The 18,286-nt window shown below is 39.2% G+C and overlaps 2 protein-coding genes across 26 annotated transcripts in view; one reads left to right on the top strand and one right to left on the bottom strand.

Moving 5' to 3' along the window:
- The window catches only part of LOC115837636 (putative neuroblastoma breakpoint family member 7), a 655,832-nt gene that overhangs the window by 72,840 nt on the left and 564,706 nt on the right, over positions 1 to 18,286 (top strand).
- Positions 1 to 18,286, bottom strand: part of LOC100582383 (myomegalin) — a 230,677-nt gene that overhangs the window by 32,576 nt on the left and 179,815 nt on the right. For 24 of the 25 annotated variants that reach the window (XM_030824692.1, XM_030824704.1, XM_030824710.1 and 21 more), the window contains 2 exons: positions 8,734 to 8,822; positions 2,192 to 2,424 (listed from right to left, as the gene is read on the bottom strand). In XM_030824692.1, coding sequence (XP_030680552.1) covers positions 2,192 to 2,424; positions 8,734 to 8,822 — 322 coding nt within the window. Of the gene's footprint in view, positions 1 to 2,191; positions 2,425 to 6,821; positions 8,453 to 8,733; positions 8,823 to 18,286 lie in introns of those variants that run through there. The other variant, XM_003268067.3, reaches the window with a different exon arrangement.

The raw sequence follows: 18,286 nt of genomic DNA on the forward strand, positions 1-18,286 counted from the left end.
GGCTCACTGCAAATTCCACCTCCTGGGTTCAAGCAATTCTGCTGCCTCAGCCTCCCGAGTAGCTGGGACTACAGGTACGCGCCACCACGCCCAGCTAATTTTTGTATTTTTAGCAGCAAAGGGGTTTCACCATGTTGGCCAGGCTGGTCTCGAACTCCTGACCTCAGGTGATCTGCCTGCCTTGGCCTCCCAAAGTGTTGGGATTACAGGCATGAGCCACCACGCCCAGTCCACAGGTGATTCTTAAGCATGCTAAACTGAGAACCCCCGAGCTAGGGGATGCACAGGAAATGGGTAATTCACAACTTGAAGGATCAGCAGCAGGCTATGCACCTAGATTGAATTTCTCAGAATCCAGGAGTCTTGGAACCTAGAGCAGAGCTTGTCTGGTGTGTTTCTGGAAGGAAAATAGGACATAGGATACAGACAGACAATCTATGAGATAGTTTCTCAATAAAGAAAAAGGGGATAGGTATTTTACCAAAACTGGGATGTGGAAAGGGATAAAGAGGGCGCATGTGTATATGGAAAAGAATATTTAATAGTATGTTGTAACTTCATGTTAAAAAAAAACTGATGTTTTTAAATACAAACAAATAAAGGAAAAACTCAACAAAACCTTCTTGAAAGGAAGAACAATGCATTAGATTCTACCTTCTACAGTAAAAGTGATTCTGTAGGTTGGGTGGAGGGTTGAACAAATCAGAGTTTCAGGTTAGTAACTCTGAGGACAAAGGAAAGTAATCCACAGGGATATCTACAGATGGTTTGATTGTAGGTTCAACAATAGAATCAAAAGAGATGTACTGTTCTTACCCATGACAACTCAATTAAGTTTACACATACAAAAATTTAAGTAAAATAATATGCTTTAAGTAGAACTTAAGGAAAAAGTTATTATGATAATTCAGAGCAAAAGAATCAGCACTTAGAACAATCGCAAGAATTTTAAAAAAATTGTTTGACAAAGTGTATAGTATAGAAGCAAGGTTTAGATGTTAGAAATTGGGAGCCACAGACTATTATGCAACCTTGAGCAAGTCACTTGAAACTCTCTAGGCCTGAGTTTCCTCAGCTATGAAACAAGGACATGAGCTAGATGCTTAGGCCCTTTTCAAAGTGCTAACATTATTCAGGGAAATTTAAGTGGTATGTAATATGCAGGGAAACAACAGGGCATGATTTAGAAGTTGTACAGTGTACTTTAAACAGGCAGTGATGATTATAGTCCTGGGAGTGAATGAATACATGGATCAGCCCTACAGTATCAGCATGTTCTCCAAGGAACTTTTGACAAAAAGCCATCAAAGACAGAGTGGCCAATCTAACCAATGAATGAGCTACCTGCTATTTTTGTAAAATTACTAAAGCAGCAGAGATGATTAAAATTGATATTCCATGATTGAAGGACTTATGAGTGAGAGCTGAGAAGAGAGGGAGGGGCCTCTACACAAACCCTCCAGCCGGGCGCGGTGGCTCACTCCTGTAATCCCAGCACTTTGGGAGGCTGAGGCAGGGGGATCACAAGGTCAGGAGATTGAGACCATCCTGGCCAATACGGTGAAACTCCGTCTCTACTAAAAATACAAAAAAAAAAAAAAAAAAAAAATTAGACGGGCGTGGTGGCGGGCGCCCGTAGTCCCAGCTACTCGGCAGGCTGAGGCAGGAGAATGGCATGAATCTGAGAGGCAGAGCCTGTAGTCAGTGAGCCAAGATCTTGCCACTGCACTCCAGCCTGGGCGACAGAGAGAGATTCTATCTCAAAAAAAAAAAAAAAAAAAAAAAAAAAATCCCTCCTCCTTCGTGAACTGTTCTGGTTCTGTATACAGCAGTGAAACATATTAGGTAGCAGGGATTCCTTATATGTTTCAGTCAATTAAAAACAGCAATACTGGTCATGTAACAAGGAGGTTTCCACCATGACTGTCATATGTATGACTGGCAGATGCACAATAATAGTGGGCACTGTTATACTGAATTAAGACCAGGATTATTTGAATAACAGAAAGTGATTACCATTAGCCAATATTACTTAATCTAAAGAATTTGTAGGAATATTAATGCATGGAGCCTGGGATATGCACCAAGTAGCCCCTTGGCAGCACGGATGCCTTGGCTGCAGCAAGGCGAGGCCCTTGGCTGTGGTGCCTCATGACCCGCAAGCTCCCCTTCTCTGGGAAGAATGTCCTACCTGATGTGGGACACTGAGGAGAATCCTGCTTCCTCAATTTGAGCCTTTAGCTCCTTCAGTTCCTCCTCAGCTTTCCTCTTCTCTTCTAAGTGCTGGTGGATCTCAGCCCTCAGGTGGAGCATTTCTTCCTGAAGACACCTGTTACTGTCCCCTCCCATTGGGGAAGGAGGGGAAAAAGATGGGTTCTGGGTCTCCACAGTTGCCAGAGTTTTCTCCAAAGCCACCTTGACGAGCTAAAAGAAAATCATGGTTTGAAGAAGTTAGGCCATTAAAGAGGACCCAAGAGAAACATGAGATTGCAAAGGCAGTTTTCAATGAGAACAAAAACAAACAAAAAAAGCAGATCTAAAATGAACTCCCTACCCAGAACCTCCTTAGTCAGGCATAAGGGCCCTGGGGACTGGTTTGGATAGGAGGGACACACCAAATGAGCAGGAGGAATTTCCCCATGGAGAAGAGGAGAATCCAGAGATGGTGAGGGAGAAAAGCACATAAGAAATTAAAACAAATGCAAACAAACGAGGTTGAAACAGGACTGGAGGGTGTGAATGTGGTGATTCTTCTCCTCCTGAGGAGACAGAGTCCTGCAAGTTTTCTCACAAGTCAGGAAGCTTCATCAGCTCTGCAACACTTGAGTCCTGGATGGCGGGAGATGATGGCTTAAGGTATCAGGGCGCAAAGCCTAAGGCTTTGCCTGTAACTCCGACGCCTTCAAGGACAGCTGAGAGGGAGGACTCAGGGCACTGGGGAAACAGTCGGCAGACACAGTTACAGAATTAGAATAAGGTGGAGCTACAGGGAAGACAACACCAACTATTTCATTGGCAGCAGAAGAATCACACTCTGCAGCTACTGGGAGGTGGAGGTGAAGCCACCCTGCCAAGCAGCCAACCTCACTTTTTGGTTATCATCTTTGTGCCGATGCTGCCAGACAAACTCTCTCTACAAATCTTAGCATGTGGAAGAAACAGAGGCAGGAACAACTGCCCAACCTTTCTATTTCTCGAGGACACTCTTGAAGTTATTCATCAATGTTTTAATTAAAGCAGATCTTATGGCTTTTCCTCAAATGGGAATTTGTCAACTTTTAGACTTTGTTATTGTTCATTTTGGGCTTATCTTTGGTCTTTTCCCATGCTCTTAAAAGTGTAGAAAGCAAAATCCGGGTATGATAATCTACTTAGCATATGACTAATTACTTTAGTACAAGGAGTTCCTGCTTGTCTGTCCAATGTTAATCTTAATACGTCCCAATGTCACATTGGCTTCTTTTTCTTCTCAGTGGCAGCATTTGGAGCTTTTACTTGACCTCTGAATTTTCCACCCCTCCCCCACAGCTGTTGCTAAGTCATGTTTTCTTTTATCTCTATAAATATTGTGACTTGTAATTGTCCCTTATAAATTCATTCTGGCTATACTGAATCATTTCCCAACTATCCAAGTCATCCAAATATTTGATGTGCATTTCCACAAATCATGTAGTGGCCCCCTGATTGGGGATGACTTGTAGAATTAATTATATGCTTTGTATCTCCATTCAGGTCACCAATACATTGAAGAGAGCAGGGCCCAGAACAGCGTATATGGATCAACGATTGACAGAACTGCTGGGGTTGGTGCAAAGCCACTGACTTTTGCTATTCCCCATAACAAAGTATGTTCAAATGTAGGTCACAGGTTTGTGGTAGGGTTGATTCACAGTATGCATGTGCAATGGTGTTCAGTAGCATAGCAGTTGAGGTTGTGAAGACACGTGCACCGAGGTCAAAGAAGAAAGATCCTTAGACAAAGCCACTCAATTCCCAGACACACGATCTTACTTGGACTTTGTGAGCCTGAGATTTGGCAGGCTCCTGGGAATGTCTGTCTCTAAGACTCTGCTGGCAGGCTTAATCAGGCTGGTGGCCATCTCCATATGTGCCCCCCAGCATTTGTGACAAAATAAAGGAAGGGGGACCAAATAAAACCACTTCTGAAAGCTTATGATCCCATCCCTTATTTAAACTATGTGATGTTGTCATTCTATATAAACTCTTTCCGAGTAACTTAACTAAAACACACTTTGCCATTAGTCTTGAGTGTGGGCACAGCATTATTCTTTTCTAGGCCTTAAGGGTTCCTTCTGCTTAAAAATAATGTCTAACTTTAATGAAGTTTACCCATTATTAAAATGCCTTCTGGATATATGTTATCTTGTTCTACTGGTTTCAATATACCTATTTTCTTTAAAAAGAAAAAATTATGAACCATGAATGTTAATACCAGAAAAACCTTAAGGTACATCTGATCTAATTTCCCACTTTAAAGTGAGAAAATAAAACATTGCCTAGGGATCTGATTTTTCCCCAGGCTAATTTGGGTTTTCATATTTCCATCTCAAAGTGGACTTTCTTTGGCTAACTTTAAGTTTTAATGTAAATGCCTGAAAAATAACTCAGGATCTAGCCTTTTCATTAGTTTTGATCATGTATGAAAGCAAATATTTCTTTCCCCCAAATGAAACCCCAGGGCTTCCAGTATTTGTAGTGATAGTGTGAATCCATTAGGTCTATTTTTAATTATATCTCTCTTATTGTTTTTTTTTTCACATTTCCTAACTCACTTGTGATATTGCTTCATATAATTCAATTTTTTGTGCGCTGGGTTCCCATTTGCCCCACAAAGGCCTCTGTGCAAATCTGCTATCCTGTTTAAATGACATTGTTTTGTTTTTACCCTATTGCTTTGTATCTGTCACAATGTTAAGTTAGTTCTCAACATTAAGGCATTAAAAATTAGCTTTTCTCAAAAGCTCAGCATCACTAATCATTAGGGAAATGCAAATTAAAACCATAACGAATATCATCTCACACCTGTTAGAGTGGCATTTATCAAAAAGGTGAATGATGTGTTAGAGATAATGCAGAGAAAAGGGAACACACACATTGTGAATAGGTATGTAAATTAGTACAGCTGGTGTGGAAAACAGTATGGAGTTTCCTCAAAAACCTAAAAATAGAATCTACCCTATGATCCAGTAATCCCATTTCTGGGTATATATCCAAGTGAACTGAAATGAATATGCTAAGGGTATATCTGCACTCTCATGTTCATTACAGCATTATTCATAATTTAAGTGAAGATGTAGAACCAACCTAGGTCCATCAGTAGATAAATGGGTAAAGAAAATGTAGCAGATAATACACAATGCAATACTATTTAACCTTAAAATGTCGGGGGAGAGGTCCTGTCATTTGTGACAACATGAATGAATCTCAAGGTCATTATGCTTAGTGAAATAAGCCAGGCACACATACCACATAAGCTCACCTATATGCGGAATCTAATAAAGTTGAACTCATAGAAGCAAAGAATAGAATGGTGGTTACTAGAGGCTGGTGGAGTGGGGAGGGAGAGTGGGGGAATTGTTGATCAAAAGTATTGACAAAAAGAATAGGTCTTAAGATATATTGCATAGCAGGGTGACTATAGCCAATAAAATGTATATTTCAAAATAAGAGTAAATTTCCAATGTTTCACCATCAAAAATGATAGGTAGGCAAGTTGATGAATATGTAATTAGCTTGGTTTAATCATTCCATATTGTTTGTGTGTATATACGTGTGTGTATATGTGTGTGTGTATATATATATAATCATATCATACCCCATACATGTATACAATTACGATTTGTCAATCAAAAATAACTATTTTTTAAAATAGCTTTTTTCAAGTTTATCATACTTTGTCTACTAATGTCTGTTCTTTGTATTTGAATCTTTATTTTTTTTCTTTAAGAGGTGGGGGTCTCATTATGTTGCCCAGGCTGGCCCTGAACTCCTGGGCTCAAGAGATTCTCTTGCCTCAGCCTCCTGAGTAGCTGCAACTATAGATGCACACTACCTGGGCTTGAATCTTTATTCTTTTTTTTTTTTGAGACGGAGTCTCGCTCTGTCGCCCAGGCTGGAGTGCAGTGGCGCAATCTCGGCTCACTGCAAGCTCCGCCTCCCGGGTTCACGCCATTCTCCTGCCTCAGCCTCTCCGAGTGGCTGGGACTACAGGCGCCCGCCACCACGCCCGGCTAATTTTTTGTATTTTTAGTAGAGACAGGGTTTCAACGTGGTCTCCATCTCCCGACCTCGTGATCCGCCCGCCTCGGCCTCCCAAAAGTGCTGGGATTACAAGCGTGAGCCACCGCGCCTGGCCCGAATCTTTATTCTTGATTAACTTTTTCTCCATTACAAAACTTCATATAAAAAATGCAATGGTTGATTACTCTAGTTTCTTTCACAGCAATTTCATAGGTATTTATTATAGATCTTACATCTGCTTGAGAATAGAATTTTGTGGGAGATAATCTAGGGAAAATTACTATCATGGCCAGACTTGAGGCTTCCTGAGGTGGCTGAGTCCAAAACATAAGGAGGAAGCAACTTGCATTGGCCAAAAGGTGATTCTCACCTTGGAAGAAAGACAAGGTGGGATGTGTCTGTTAGGGAAAGTGTATGAATGCTTGGAGTAAGAAGGGAGCTTGGTATCAAGCAAAAGTTTACCTTCCAAGGACATAAGAAGGAGAAGCTCAAAATCTACCTTAAGGGACAATTTTCCTGGAAACAAGCAAACAAATTTTGAGAATCTGGACACAAAACAGTTATGGCAAAGTAAGCTTTATTTAATTGGTAGCAGGAGAGTCACAACCTCAAACTCCAGAAAAGATGAAGTAAATTTGCAATGATTTCATACACCAAGATTCCTCCTACCCAAAGCTGAAGATGTATTTTCAAGGAAAGGTGATAGAAAGAAAAATGGTGCTTACTCAAGAGATTCTTCCACCCAGCAGGCATATACTTTGTCTATCATGAGTCAAGCCCTGATCCAAAGGCTTGTTAACTCATAATTACACTAAGCATCTCTCCTATGCCAAGTAATGTGGCAAGTATTGTGAGGGAAATACAAATGCCCTAATATAAAAAGTTCATTCCAGGGTGGGCTGACCTTCTCAAAATGGCATCTGGTCAGATTCTCCATGCTAGGCTACAGGAAAGAAGGCTGAAGAAGCAGCAGCTTTACAAATCAGTTTGCCTACAATTGAGAATTAGAGCAAATGACTTGCAATACCAGGAGTACTTCAGACCATATCAATCAGAATCTGACTGTCTTCATATCTGTGTCTCCTGTTCATTTATTCTGAAGTTAATCCTGTCCCACAGTCATTATAACCATCAGTGACCAGCCAACCTCCCAATCTAGCTGTCTCAGAGTAGACATTTGTTCATCCTGAAGGTCCCTCTTTCTCACTCAAGATCCTCAATGAAGTCAGTGAGGACAGAGGGATCTGTCTGGAGGGACAGAGATGTATATAATTAAAGTCACAACCATCGGTAAGGAGGACTCAGGAGAAGCTGTTCAAGCAAAAGGAAAAGTGGAGCTCATGCAAGCACTCAAGGGAGCAGGGAAGGTCGGGTACAGCTAAAGCAACAAGAAAGTGATCTTACTATAAGAAGGTGATCCTACTACTATAAAGAAACGGTTGAGAATATGACGTATCCCAGACAACTACTCATGTCCCCAGGTGCCAAATCCCAAAAGATTTGAGGATGCTTATTTGGGCTCTTCTTATTGGTTGATTCGATGTCTCTTCTTTTTCTTATGCAGAAGACATACAGGCAGACCCAGAAAGCCTCATTTCTTGTTTAGTTTTCCTAATAGCCCCAAGAAAGCTATCACTGGAAAGTCCAGCTGCTTGTGCAGGATATCTACCAATGATTCACTTTCTCCTTAAGAATCATAGGCACAGTCCATCTAGGAGATGAGATTGCTAAATGGCATGGACAAAGTGGAGACATTATAGGAGTTCCAGTGAGTGCTTGTGGGATCACTATTGGTGACTTAATCTCTGAAGTCCAGATTATTCACTCTTGTAACATGCTAGTTACATCTACACTGATGGTGGGTGGAAACAATGTTTCAGCCTCAAGTTCTGAGGTTTGACAGGGGATTGCTGTTGAAGTACCATCTGCTGATCACTGAGTCACCAGGACCTCAATGGTTTGTCAGGTTGCATAAGGTTCTCTTTGTATAATGAGATTTCACTGAGAAAGATTATTGCTTTGGAAGCATTCCAATCTTCTTGGAGTTTCTTCCCAAGCAGGTCCTCCGCCCTGCCACCTCCCTGAGCAGCCCTTCGATGACTCCCTGTCTTCTGTGGTGCGTTTCAGTTCCAAAAAGCCCAAGGGGAATTTGTCCATTGTCTTCCAAGTAAAAATTCTTCTGAAGCTATAGCTACAGAGAATAAATAGGGGCAAAGGTGGGTAGGAGGGGGCAGGAAGCAGAAGAAAGAGACACAATACAAACCAAAGGGTGGATTGGAGAGAAAAATGGAGTGAAGATATGGGTTGGAAAGGCAGCTGGGAAGTTCAAGGAGAACAGGAAGATGACTGAGAAGTGGTTTATATAAAAAGATATCTTCTCACTAAGTCCACAAGGGCTGCAGGAGACCATCAGACCTCAGAATGGCTGTGTGCCATCCACCCTGGAAGCCCCAGACCCTGACACTGACTTACTTGCTGGTGACTATGGTGTGCGGCCTCCTCCTCAATACTGTCAGTGAACTCAGTGCTTGCATCTTCGGTGTCATCCCCTGCAGCTGCACCTGGAAACAAGTCCAGCAAAGAAAAGTGATTCCCTTCACAGATGGCTTCCAGACAGCGGTTAAATTATACTTTTTTTGCCAGCTGCCTCTGATTTCTTCCTTTCTCCATATACATGGGGAAGAAATTCTCCCTAGCCAGCAGGGCTGGCAAGAAAAATAGAACTTTTTGTATCACAGACACTTTCTTACTCATACTCAAGTCTGAGCCTCACAACATAAGCTGACTTTGGCTGCACAGACCCATTTCTAAGGAGCCGATTGTCAGATGCACTGGTTACCCCACTCGAATGTCAAGAAAGTCTGAATTATTCCCCACTGCCAGGCTACATAAAAACTTTCTCTTCCATAACATGAGTCCCACATGCCTAACCCTTTCCCCACCACTGAGTGCCTGGAGATTAGAGCTGCCCTGAATCTCTCAGAGGTATCTATTGTTGGGATCAGTTGTGCATAGGGTGACAATCTCTCTGAGGAACTTCCCTCTGGGGGTCCTGTGTCCTAGTAAGGTTCAGGTCTAGTCAAGATTCAAGACACCAAAGGATTCAGTTGTCCCTAATTTCTTCCTCTAACCTCCCTTCCTCCTCACCTCTCTCAAACTCTTACTCTATGCAGACACCCTTTGTCTGAAGGGTTTCTTGCACTGCTTTATCCACATGCAGTTTAACCCATCCTTTCATTCTCCAGAGATGGACACAGCCTCTCTAGGGCCCAAACATCTACACCTTGCTCTAAGGTACAAGTAGCTGCAGTTTGTGGTATGGGCAAAGGTCTAAGGCAGCACTGACCAAGAGGACTTTCTGCAATGACAGCAATGTTCTGTGCCAGTGTTGCCCAGTACAGTGGACACAGTCATATATGGCTATTGAGCTTTGAAATGCGGGTAGTATGGCCCACATTTCAAAGCACTGAATCTTAAATTTTATTTAAATTTACTTATATTTAAATGACTACATGTGGCTAGTGGCTACCCTATTGGACAGCACAAATCTAGGGTGTGTCTTCCTCCTTATATTGATTAAAATTAAGACTGTTCATACATTTTAAGACCAAGAGCTATGTTTTATATTACTGCATTTTTCAGGAAGTGTAGAAATTTATTATGGTTAATTTATCAAAGAAAATCTACTGTGACACTCACTGTGTCTTATAGAACCTCCCCAACTTAAAGAATCTTGAAATCTTGTTCTGATCCTAGCCTCGGCAACCAACCAGTTACAACTCCACTTCTGACCAGATTAACCTGGACCTCTTGAGAGATTAGGTGGTGAGTCCAAGGTTACACAACCAGCCCTCACGAGAGCTGCGCCAGTAAGTCAAGACTCTGGACTCTTAGACAGAAGCCACTCACTTTTTCTTCTGGTGACAAATCAGATCTTTATCTTTGCTTCTTCCTCCAAGACCAAAGAACCTTCTGTTGAGTTCAGACACCCAGGCATGAAAGCCTCTGACTGAATCATGAGCATTCACTACCCAATGCAGATAAGGTAAGCAGGGGCAGTTCACATCTACACATTTGCAATGACCCAGGCTGATCTCATGGAAGTGATAAGAGGTAGTAAGTATGCTGTGATAACAGCTTAGGTTTCCTCATCTATACCATGAACTTTATGTTAACTTTAGATCAAGGAAGGGTCCTGTTCATTGAAGCCTCTACCACCTCTACCACTCAGCATCTTTAGAGGTCTGTGGCAGACAGTGTACAAGAGAAATTTCCAATACTTATTCAAACCAACCCCAGAAACCATCTCACTCAGGATACTAGCTGAGTAGAGGCGTATGGACACATTCCCTAATCTTTGGCTGCTTTAAAAACTTACTGAACCCAGGATGCTAATTTACCTAGGACACCCACATCATGTTATGCTTACTTAGGAAAATCTTTCCCTGTACAACAGTAGCGATCACAATCTTTTATGTTTTTCCAGCAAAGGAAATGAATTGTCTCATTCAGTGACAGAAAACAGACTGTTCACATTGTTTCTCTTTTGAACATGGGGCTAGAGAAGGATCCTGTAGTTGAAGAAAGCTCAGCTCTGTGAGGTCAGGATTCTCATCCCCTACCATTGTTGCTGGGTTGTGGAGTCAGGCTGGGCCCACATCCCAGGACCATTCCTGCGAGGTTCCAGAAGCGAGAATTGTAAAGGGTGACTGTCACTGGTCTTGAAGGTTTTTATCTGACACTTTCTGCCCTCCACTTATCTTGACAGCCTTTCTGGTGCCACGTCTGCATTCTTGGATAATGCTCCATCTTATTTCACTTAAGAGCAGGATGCTATGGTTCTGGCTCCATAAGGAATTCGACAGAGACAAATAAATGCTCATCTCATCTCGACACTCTGCCACACAGGAGTTTTGTTTCTTCCCCTTCTTTCTCTCTTTTTTAAGCTAGCTCACAGTCTTCTTCCATTATGGCAGCTTTAAGGGTTGCTCAGCCTTTTACCAATTTGAATTAAAATGCTGAAACTTTTTCTCCCATGTTTGAGGGGTAAAGCTAAAAAATTTACAGAAAATATGGGAGTAAGAGAGTAAGTTATCTCATACAAGGTCCTGTATATAAGTTTACATTAGACATCTTTTACCATTTTCCATTTTTTAAATAAATGAGAGAACTTCTCATGTGGGTGATACCCTTTTCTAAACTTTTACTGCACAACGAAACACTATCTTCAGAACTAACTTGGAATACTTTGAATTTCTAATTTAAAGGTACCTATGATTTTATATTGATGACTCTTCTGCTTATTTTTTGATAAAATATAAAATAGTCTGCCATCTTTAGATTCTCTGGAAGCTAAGAATCTGTTCATTTAACTTGCTTCTTCGAGATTAAGTTTTACATGTTAGACTGGCAATTTTATAAAAAACTTTTATTTCAGGCTCAATAAAAGTTCTCAACTTGTAGTTCTTGGAAGTTTCTAGGCTTTGAACAACACAAAATGGAGGTGATACCAAGATGTCCCTTATTTAGATTTAGAAATTCTCTAATTCTACAAAGTACACAAATTCTCTAATTCTACAAAGTACACAAAAATAAACCTCTAAAACGTAAAACCATAAAATCCTTGGGTGAAAATGTAAGCATTATGCAAATATAAGGTATTCTTATCACTGAGGCAAAAATCATACTTTTGTAGAAATTTTTAAATTGAGTATGGCATAATAATTAAGAACATGAACTATGGAGATAGACTGTCTAGATTTGAATTGTGCTTTTTTCGTTAGTTATATCACTTTAGGCAAGTCATAACCTTTCCATAACTAAGTTTCTTCATTTAATAATTAGGGTTAAGAGCATTACCCACTCCATACTGTTGTGAACTTTAAAGGGTTTGCTGATTTTGAAGTGCTTAGAACAGTGCTTGGTACACAGTGTGTACTCAATAAATATCATCCTTAAACAATATTATTATTGTTATCGTAAGTAAACTGAAGTAGTCCATGGGCTTATAAGTTGAAGACTGAGAAAGTTGAAGGCCACAGAACCTAAATAGCATCAGCAGAAGGAAGTTTTATACTTGATGTTACTATCTGAATGATCTTGACTGATTCTACCTGCACTTCTTCATTTCTGAATACTTGTTTCCCCAGCAGGAGGCTTGAAATGATACTCTTTGCTCTCTGCCTCACAGGACATTGAAAAAGTAAGGAGTGACAACTCTTCGGTTGAACTCTTTGGAATAGGTGCCTTACAAAAAGGATTAATCATCATTAAATGATAACTGTCTTAAAACTCCAACATGCCTAAATAAGCCTTAGGGGAAACTTCATGACCTCTTTTTTTGTTTTATTTTGCTTTACAGATGAGGTCTCATTATGTTGCCAAGGCTGGTCTTGAACTGCTGGGCTCAAGGGATCTTCCCACCTCAGCCTCCAAGTAACTGTGACTATAGGTGCATGCCACCACACCTGGCTCATGACATGTTCTTTGTAATGAGTCCAAACTGGGTGGAGTCAAGACCATTTCCCCCAAATTCTACTCTGTAGTCATTATTATCTTCCTTTAAGCCATTAATATGGGATCAACAGAAGAGGAGTGAGGTTTTTCCATATAGTTACTTAGAACATAGCAAGAGATCATATTTTATTTTAAAAGGTGATCTGAAGAACTAAAACTTTTAAGCATGAATAAGTTGGCAGTGCCAAGTGTTCTTTCCTTCAGTACTAGGCCCTTGTGTCTAATACTCTCAGCCCCATTTCACTCTGACTCCCAGGTACTCTGTCATGCGTTCATTACAAGAACACTCACATTTTCATGTCATGAACCAACTATTGCTGACTTTAATGTTATGGTGCTGTATGAGAGAATCAAGGAAAAGAGGCCTCTTATCAAACTACAATTTCACCTGCACACATTCCCTTCAGGATCATAAGAAAACTATTAAGATTCCATATAGTCCTCCTTAGTTTCTGCTAAGAAATAAAATTCTCTATCTAGACAGATTCTGATCGTGGAACAGAAGTGGTAGAAAACTGCTGTCTGCAGTCATACCCCTTTATGGCATATCTTTGTCTTCAAATTGCAACATCTCTTAAGTAGCCTTAGGGCTTTCCAGCTCACATGTTTCAGAAAGTAGCTGTTTTAAGCTACTTGAAAAGGCCAAATCATAATCTAAAACACTTTTGGGGGTATGAAATCTCACTAAAATTCTGGAAAGAGTTTCTACTTCTCCAAAAGGGTAATTATTCAATACAACTACAGTCTTCTATCCTTAGGCTAACCAAGGCACATGTAAATTAGGACTCCCGGGCAGACCAGGAGATATGACCACTGCACCTATTTTGTGATGCCATAATTCTGTAATGTCAATAAATTCTTTCTGCTCATGGTCTCTCTTTTTCTTCAAAGAACATGAGAAACAGGTTTTTCTAGGAATGTTTAGAGACAGCACTACCCACCACAGTTGGCTCCTCAAACCTCTGTCGTGCTTTCTGCTATTCTCCTGCAGCAAAGCAAGCAAAGAAGGGTTTTTAAGGTAAAGTAGCCTATGTCGCATTTCTGGGGAAAGTATAACACTGTTTCTTTAGTCTCACTTCTTCGAGAGGAGAAAAATTCGAGTTTCTTCTTCCTTCCTTTAGTTAAAGACTCATTCTATGAGCCTTGCTTTGACTTGGAATTTAGTAAATAATCAATAGACTGATTCTCCCATAAGGAAAAAAAATATACAAGCTTTCTCTACTTTTTTTTTTATAAATATTTTAAGAATAAAACCAAATAGTTTCTGTTGGCCTTTGATAATTTTATTGGATCAGCAACAATTTTTTTGTGTTTCAACTAAGATAGCTAAAATTCTAACACTTATAAATAAAAATTACACTCCATTTTAGCACAAATGTTAACACAAATTAACAGCACAGTGCCATGAAGAAATGAAAAATACACAGCTTATTTTGGTGGGGAAATGGTCCTGGAAATAATGTAATGCCAAGTTTCTGATCATTTAACATATCACTCACCTCCTTCTTCATCTGATGTTATGAACCACTTTATTTATTTATTTATTTATTTATTTATTTAAGACAGAGTTTCACTCTTGTTGCCCAGGCTGGAGTGCAATGGCATGATCTCGGCTCACTGCAACCTCCACCTCCCAGGTTCAAGCGTGAAGTTATGAATCACTTTAACTCTTCTTAACAACCCACAAAATTTTAAGTGAAAACTAGTAAGAATTCATGGACACAGATAGAAACTCATAATTTATAAAACATGCTGGTATAAACGCATGCCTCCAAAGGTTATAGATTGAGAGAGAGGTCAGTATCTTGGAGCTATGACTTTGATTGTTGTAAAAAGAAGCACTACATATTCATGTTATACACTAAAAGTAAACCTACAAGGAAGCCAGTTTGGTTTATGTACTTAAAACCCCTATTCTTCACATTATTTAAAATACAACATCTTCTGATGTTGCTGAACTTTCTATTTTACCCTTCCAGTTTTAGTAAGAGGAAAACAGTATGATAAAGATTTTTACTTCTGGAATTTGACTTTAAACAAAAAAAAGGGAGAGTAACATAAAAATAATCAGTATGTCACTTTGTAAGTTTAATTATTCTTATTTGAAAACTGGTAGAATTAGTATTGTCAGGACCACAGTTTTGTGTTTCCTTCCATTTCCCATTCTTTGTTGGAGGCAAATTACGATGCTATTTCTTATTTAGAAAATTCATCTTGGCCCAGGTGAGAACACAGAGAAGTTGAAGACTTGCCTTCTGTTAACACTTAGATTACTTAAAAGCAACAAGCTTGTTATTTGATCATAATAAAATGTTTTAACAAAGCTACTGGTGCAAAGGGTGAGAAGGTGGCTTAAATCCACATTCTAAAACACATTATAACTGAAATACACATTATATAAAAAACATTATAACTGAAATATACAGAAATCACTCCAATATATTATCCTACTGACTCATTCCTTCTGTTGATTACTGTATTGCCACATTGGAGTTCTGTATTTCCAGCTAGTCTTTCTACAGTACAAATGGTTCCACACTACCAAAGAGAAAAGAAAAGCTCACTGAGCTTTAACCCTGAGAGAACTGAGAGAAAATACTCTGTGCTGGTATCTCACAGGATATACCTGGAAAAGAAAACTCATTTCATTTGTTTCATCTCTAGTACAATCTCTACAAGGTAAAATGGAAAACTCACTTTAAGTGTGTGGGTTACTAATATTTCTTCCTAACTTCACAGGAAGTTTGTCACCTTTCCTTGCAGGATACTGACTGTAAACCTGCAGAACACTACAAGATACCCTACTTGAAAAGGCCACTTGAGCTTTGCAGGGATGCCAAATGTCGATTTTGTGACTGCTTTATATAAAAAGACCATGAAACGAGAAAACAAGTTTATCCTATCAATGGGAACTAGAGTTTTCTAATACCACCTCAAGAAAAGCAAAGGTATTATTCTTCTCTCTAAGGCTTACAGTCCAAAGGAAAGTGACTTCAGGTAGCTCAGTCAACCTTTATTTCTCAACGAAAAGGACAATTTTCAGTATAATGTGATCTGCTCCTCCTTTCCACAATCAGAAGACTCCAGATCCAACTGGAAGATCAACATAGAGAGAAGTGAAATGAGTTTTCTTGAACAGTTTTTGAAGCTATGAACCAAACATCTCACGACCCAGACACTGAATTAGGAGGATGAATGAGCATAAAAGTGATAGGTTTTTTATGTATATCTGCCACAGAGTTTACTTATGTATAAACTGTGTAAATAGAATATACTAAAGAACCCTCAAGGAAACTAATTCTTATGGTTAGGAACTCATATCCTCTACAGGTTAAAATTTTCTGGATCCTTAATAGATCTCTTGCTATATATAATGTAATAGAAACATCTTTTAAAAATATAAATAGGGAAAAATGTATTTCCTCTAAGAAGCAAAGGTACTGAAAATATTACTGCTGTCCACAGCTGAATGAAGAGAAGAGGGTGTGGAGAAGGTTAGGTGACAGATAAGAGTACACACTATCAAAGGAAAAGGCTGACCTACTAACATAGTCCAATAATGTCTTTTCAAAAAAGTTATAACTTGGCTATCTAAAAAGAGAACATCAGATGAATGTTGATTTATACTAGGTACTAATAATCATCAAATTTTCAATACTATAAACTTTCAATAGAAAAGAGTTTAGGGACAATATCTATCTAAGGCCATTTATTTCACTCATTAAATAAGTCCTCTTGGAGGTTCTTTTCAACTCTATACTTCTAAAACCTACAGACTTCATCTACCCTGAACTCTTACAACCATTACTCTGCATTATTTGCTATTATTCAAAAGGGAAGCATGAGAAAAACAAAATCTATCATATGGATTTTTTTCTCAATTTAAGTTCTATGCTTCCAATTAAGCATGGCCTAAGTAAAAATTTACTTCATTATTTTTATTTGAAGATTTTTACTCAAGCACAAGGTTCTATAAGCACACGATGCTTTATTTAAAATTACTGTCATATTGAAAAATGACTGTCAAAGGTAGAATAATCCAGTATGAGAGTCTGTGCTCCTGTAGAGAAAATGGAATATTATATCATGCTAAATATTATTAAATGATGTGTCCAACCACACAGCATGATCTATGTGTGGATTATAAAATCGATCAGACTCATGCTCTCTAATCAGATGCCAAATTATCACACAAAGTTGTTAGACCAACAAACTCTCTCTAGATAACACTGTTTGCAAGCCTCATTCCAGCTATCTAGACCAGAAAAAGTTAGTACCATACTTTAGTCACATTTATGACTTTAAGATCAGACTTTTAATTTAGCCTGCTATCAACTTACTCTTGCTGGAGGTTGACAGAAGTAGGAGTGATACATAAGCTGTAATCACTATGAGCCATTAGAAACAAAGAATCACCCAGAGCTGAATCTTACTAGCGGACTCAGAAGGCTTCCTCGGTCTATTAGTAAAATTAAGGAAAGACGTTCCCTAAATGCCTTGTTGTAACAACACGACAAACTAGTCTTTGATGGGTTGACATTTCTACAGCTCCATTACCTTCCTCTTTACTTCTGGAAAGTTAACAAAAAATTTTGTGCAAGAAAGGGTCTCTTAAAATTGGGAGACTAAGAAAAGTGGACGGATTGGCCTACACTTCCTATCTCCTTCCTTAAATGACTCCTTTTTCCTCAAAAGCCATTGAAACTGAAATGGCAGATCCATTAAGAGTAAGGCTTATGGCTATCAATCTTTTGCAAATGACTTAATCAGAAGATTCCAGAGTGCTTCCCCAGTAGAACATTTTCTCCCTGTCCACTCTAGTTTGACTGATGCTCTATCTGTTATAGACACAGCTAAAGTTACAGAAACAGATGAAATTTAGAATGTAATACAAGCCATGTCAACATGTGAAAGAAATAAAGTGTCATGTAAAAAAAAAAAATAGAAGGAAAAAAAATCATTGTGCCCCACTTAGTTTAGAAAGGGTATTCAGTCACATTTACTGTGCTAGAAAGCCTCAATCCCTGTTCCCAAATTCCATATTTAAAGTAACTGAAACCTCAGCTTCTAACCTTGGAAACTTCCAACCAGAGGAAATAAAAACAAATTCATGATGTTGATCCCACAAAGCTGCAAAGCAATCTTGGTTACTTTTCACACTCTTGACATTCAAGACATCAGAAACAATCTCTGGTGCCCCTCTCCTTATACCTGTCATGTTGCCACAAGAAAGCATTGAGACAATGATTAAAACTATAAACATACATCTGTAACATTTCTTTCTAAACTATTCTAGCACTTCAAAGACTGAAGCCTATTACTTAATTTTATATGGAGAAATGTATACATACTAAATAGTGAAAAACATAGGACCCTATCTAGTGCCACAAATGGAAGAAGCAATACCCTCTTCTGGCTATAATGAGTTATTTGGTGAAACACTGAATGTAAAGAGGGATACTACATTTGAAATTATCTTTGTAAACAGAGAATTCTGACTCTAGAAGAC

This window comes from Nomascus leucogenys, chromosome 12 (genome assembly GCF_006542625.1).
Source record: "Nomascus leucogenys isolate Asia chromosome 12, Asia_NLE_v1, whole genome shotgun sequence".
Lineage (NCBI taxonomy): Eukaryota > Metazoa > Chordata > Mammalia > Primates > Hylobatidae > Nomascus > Nomascus leucogenys.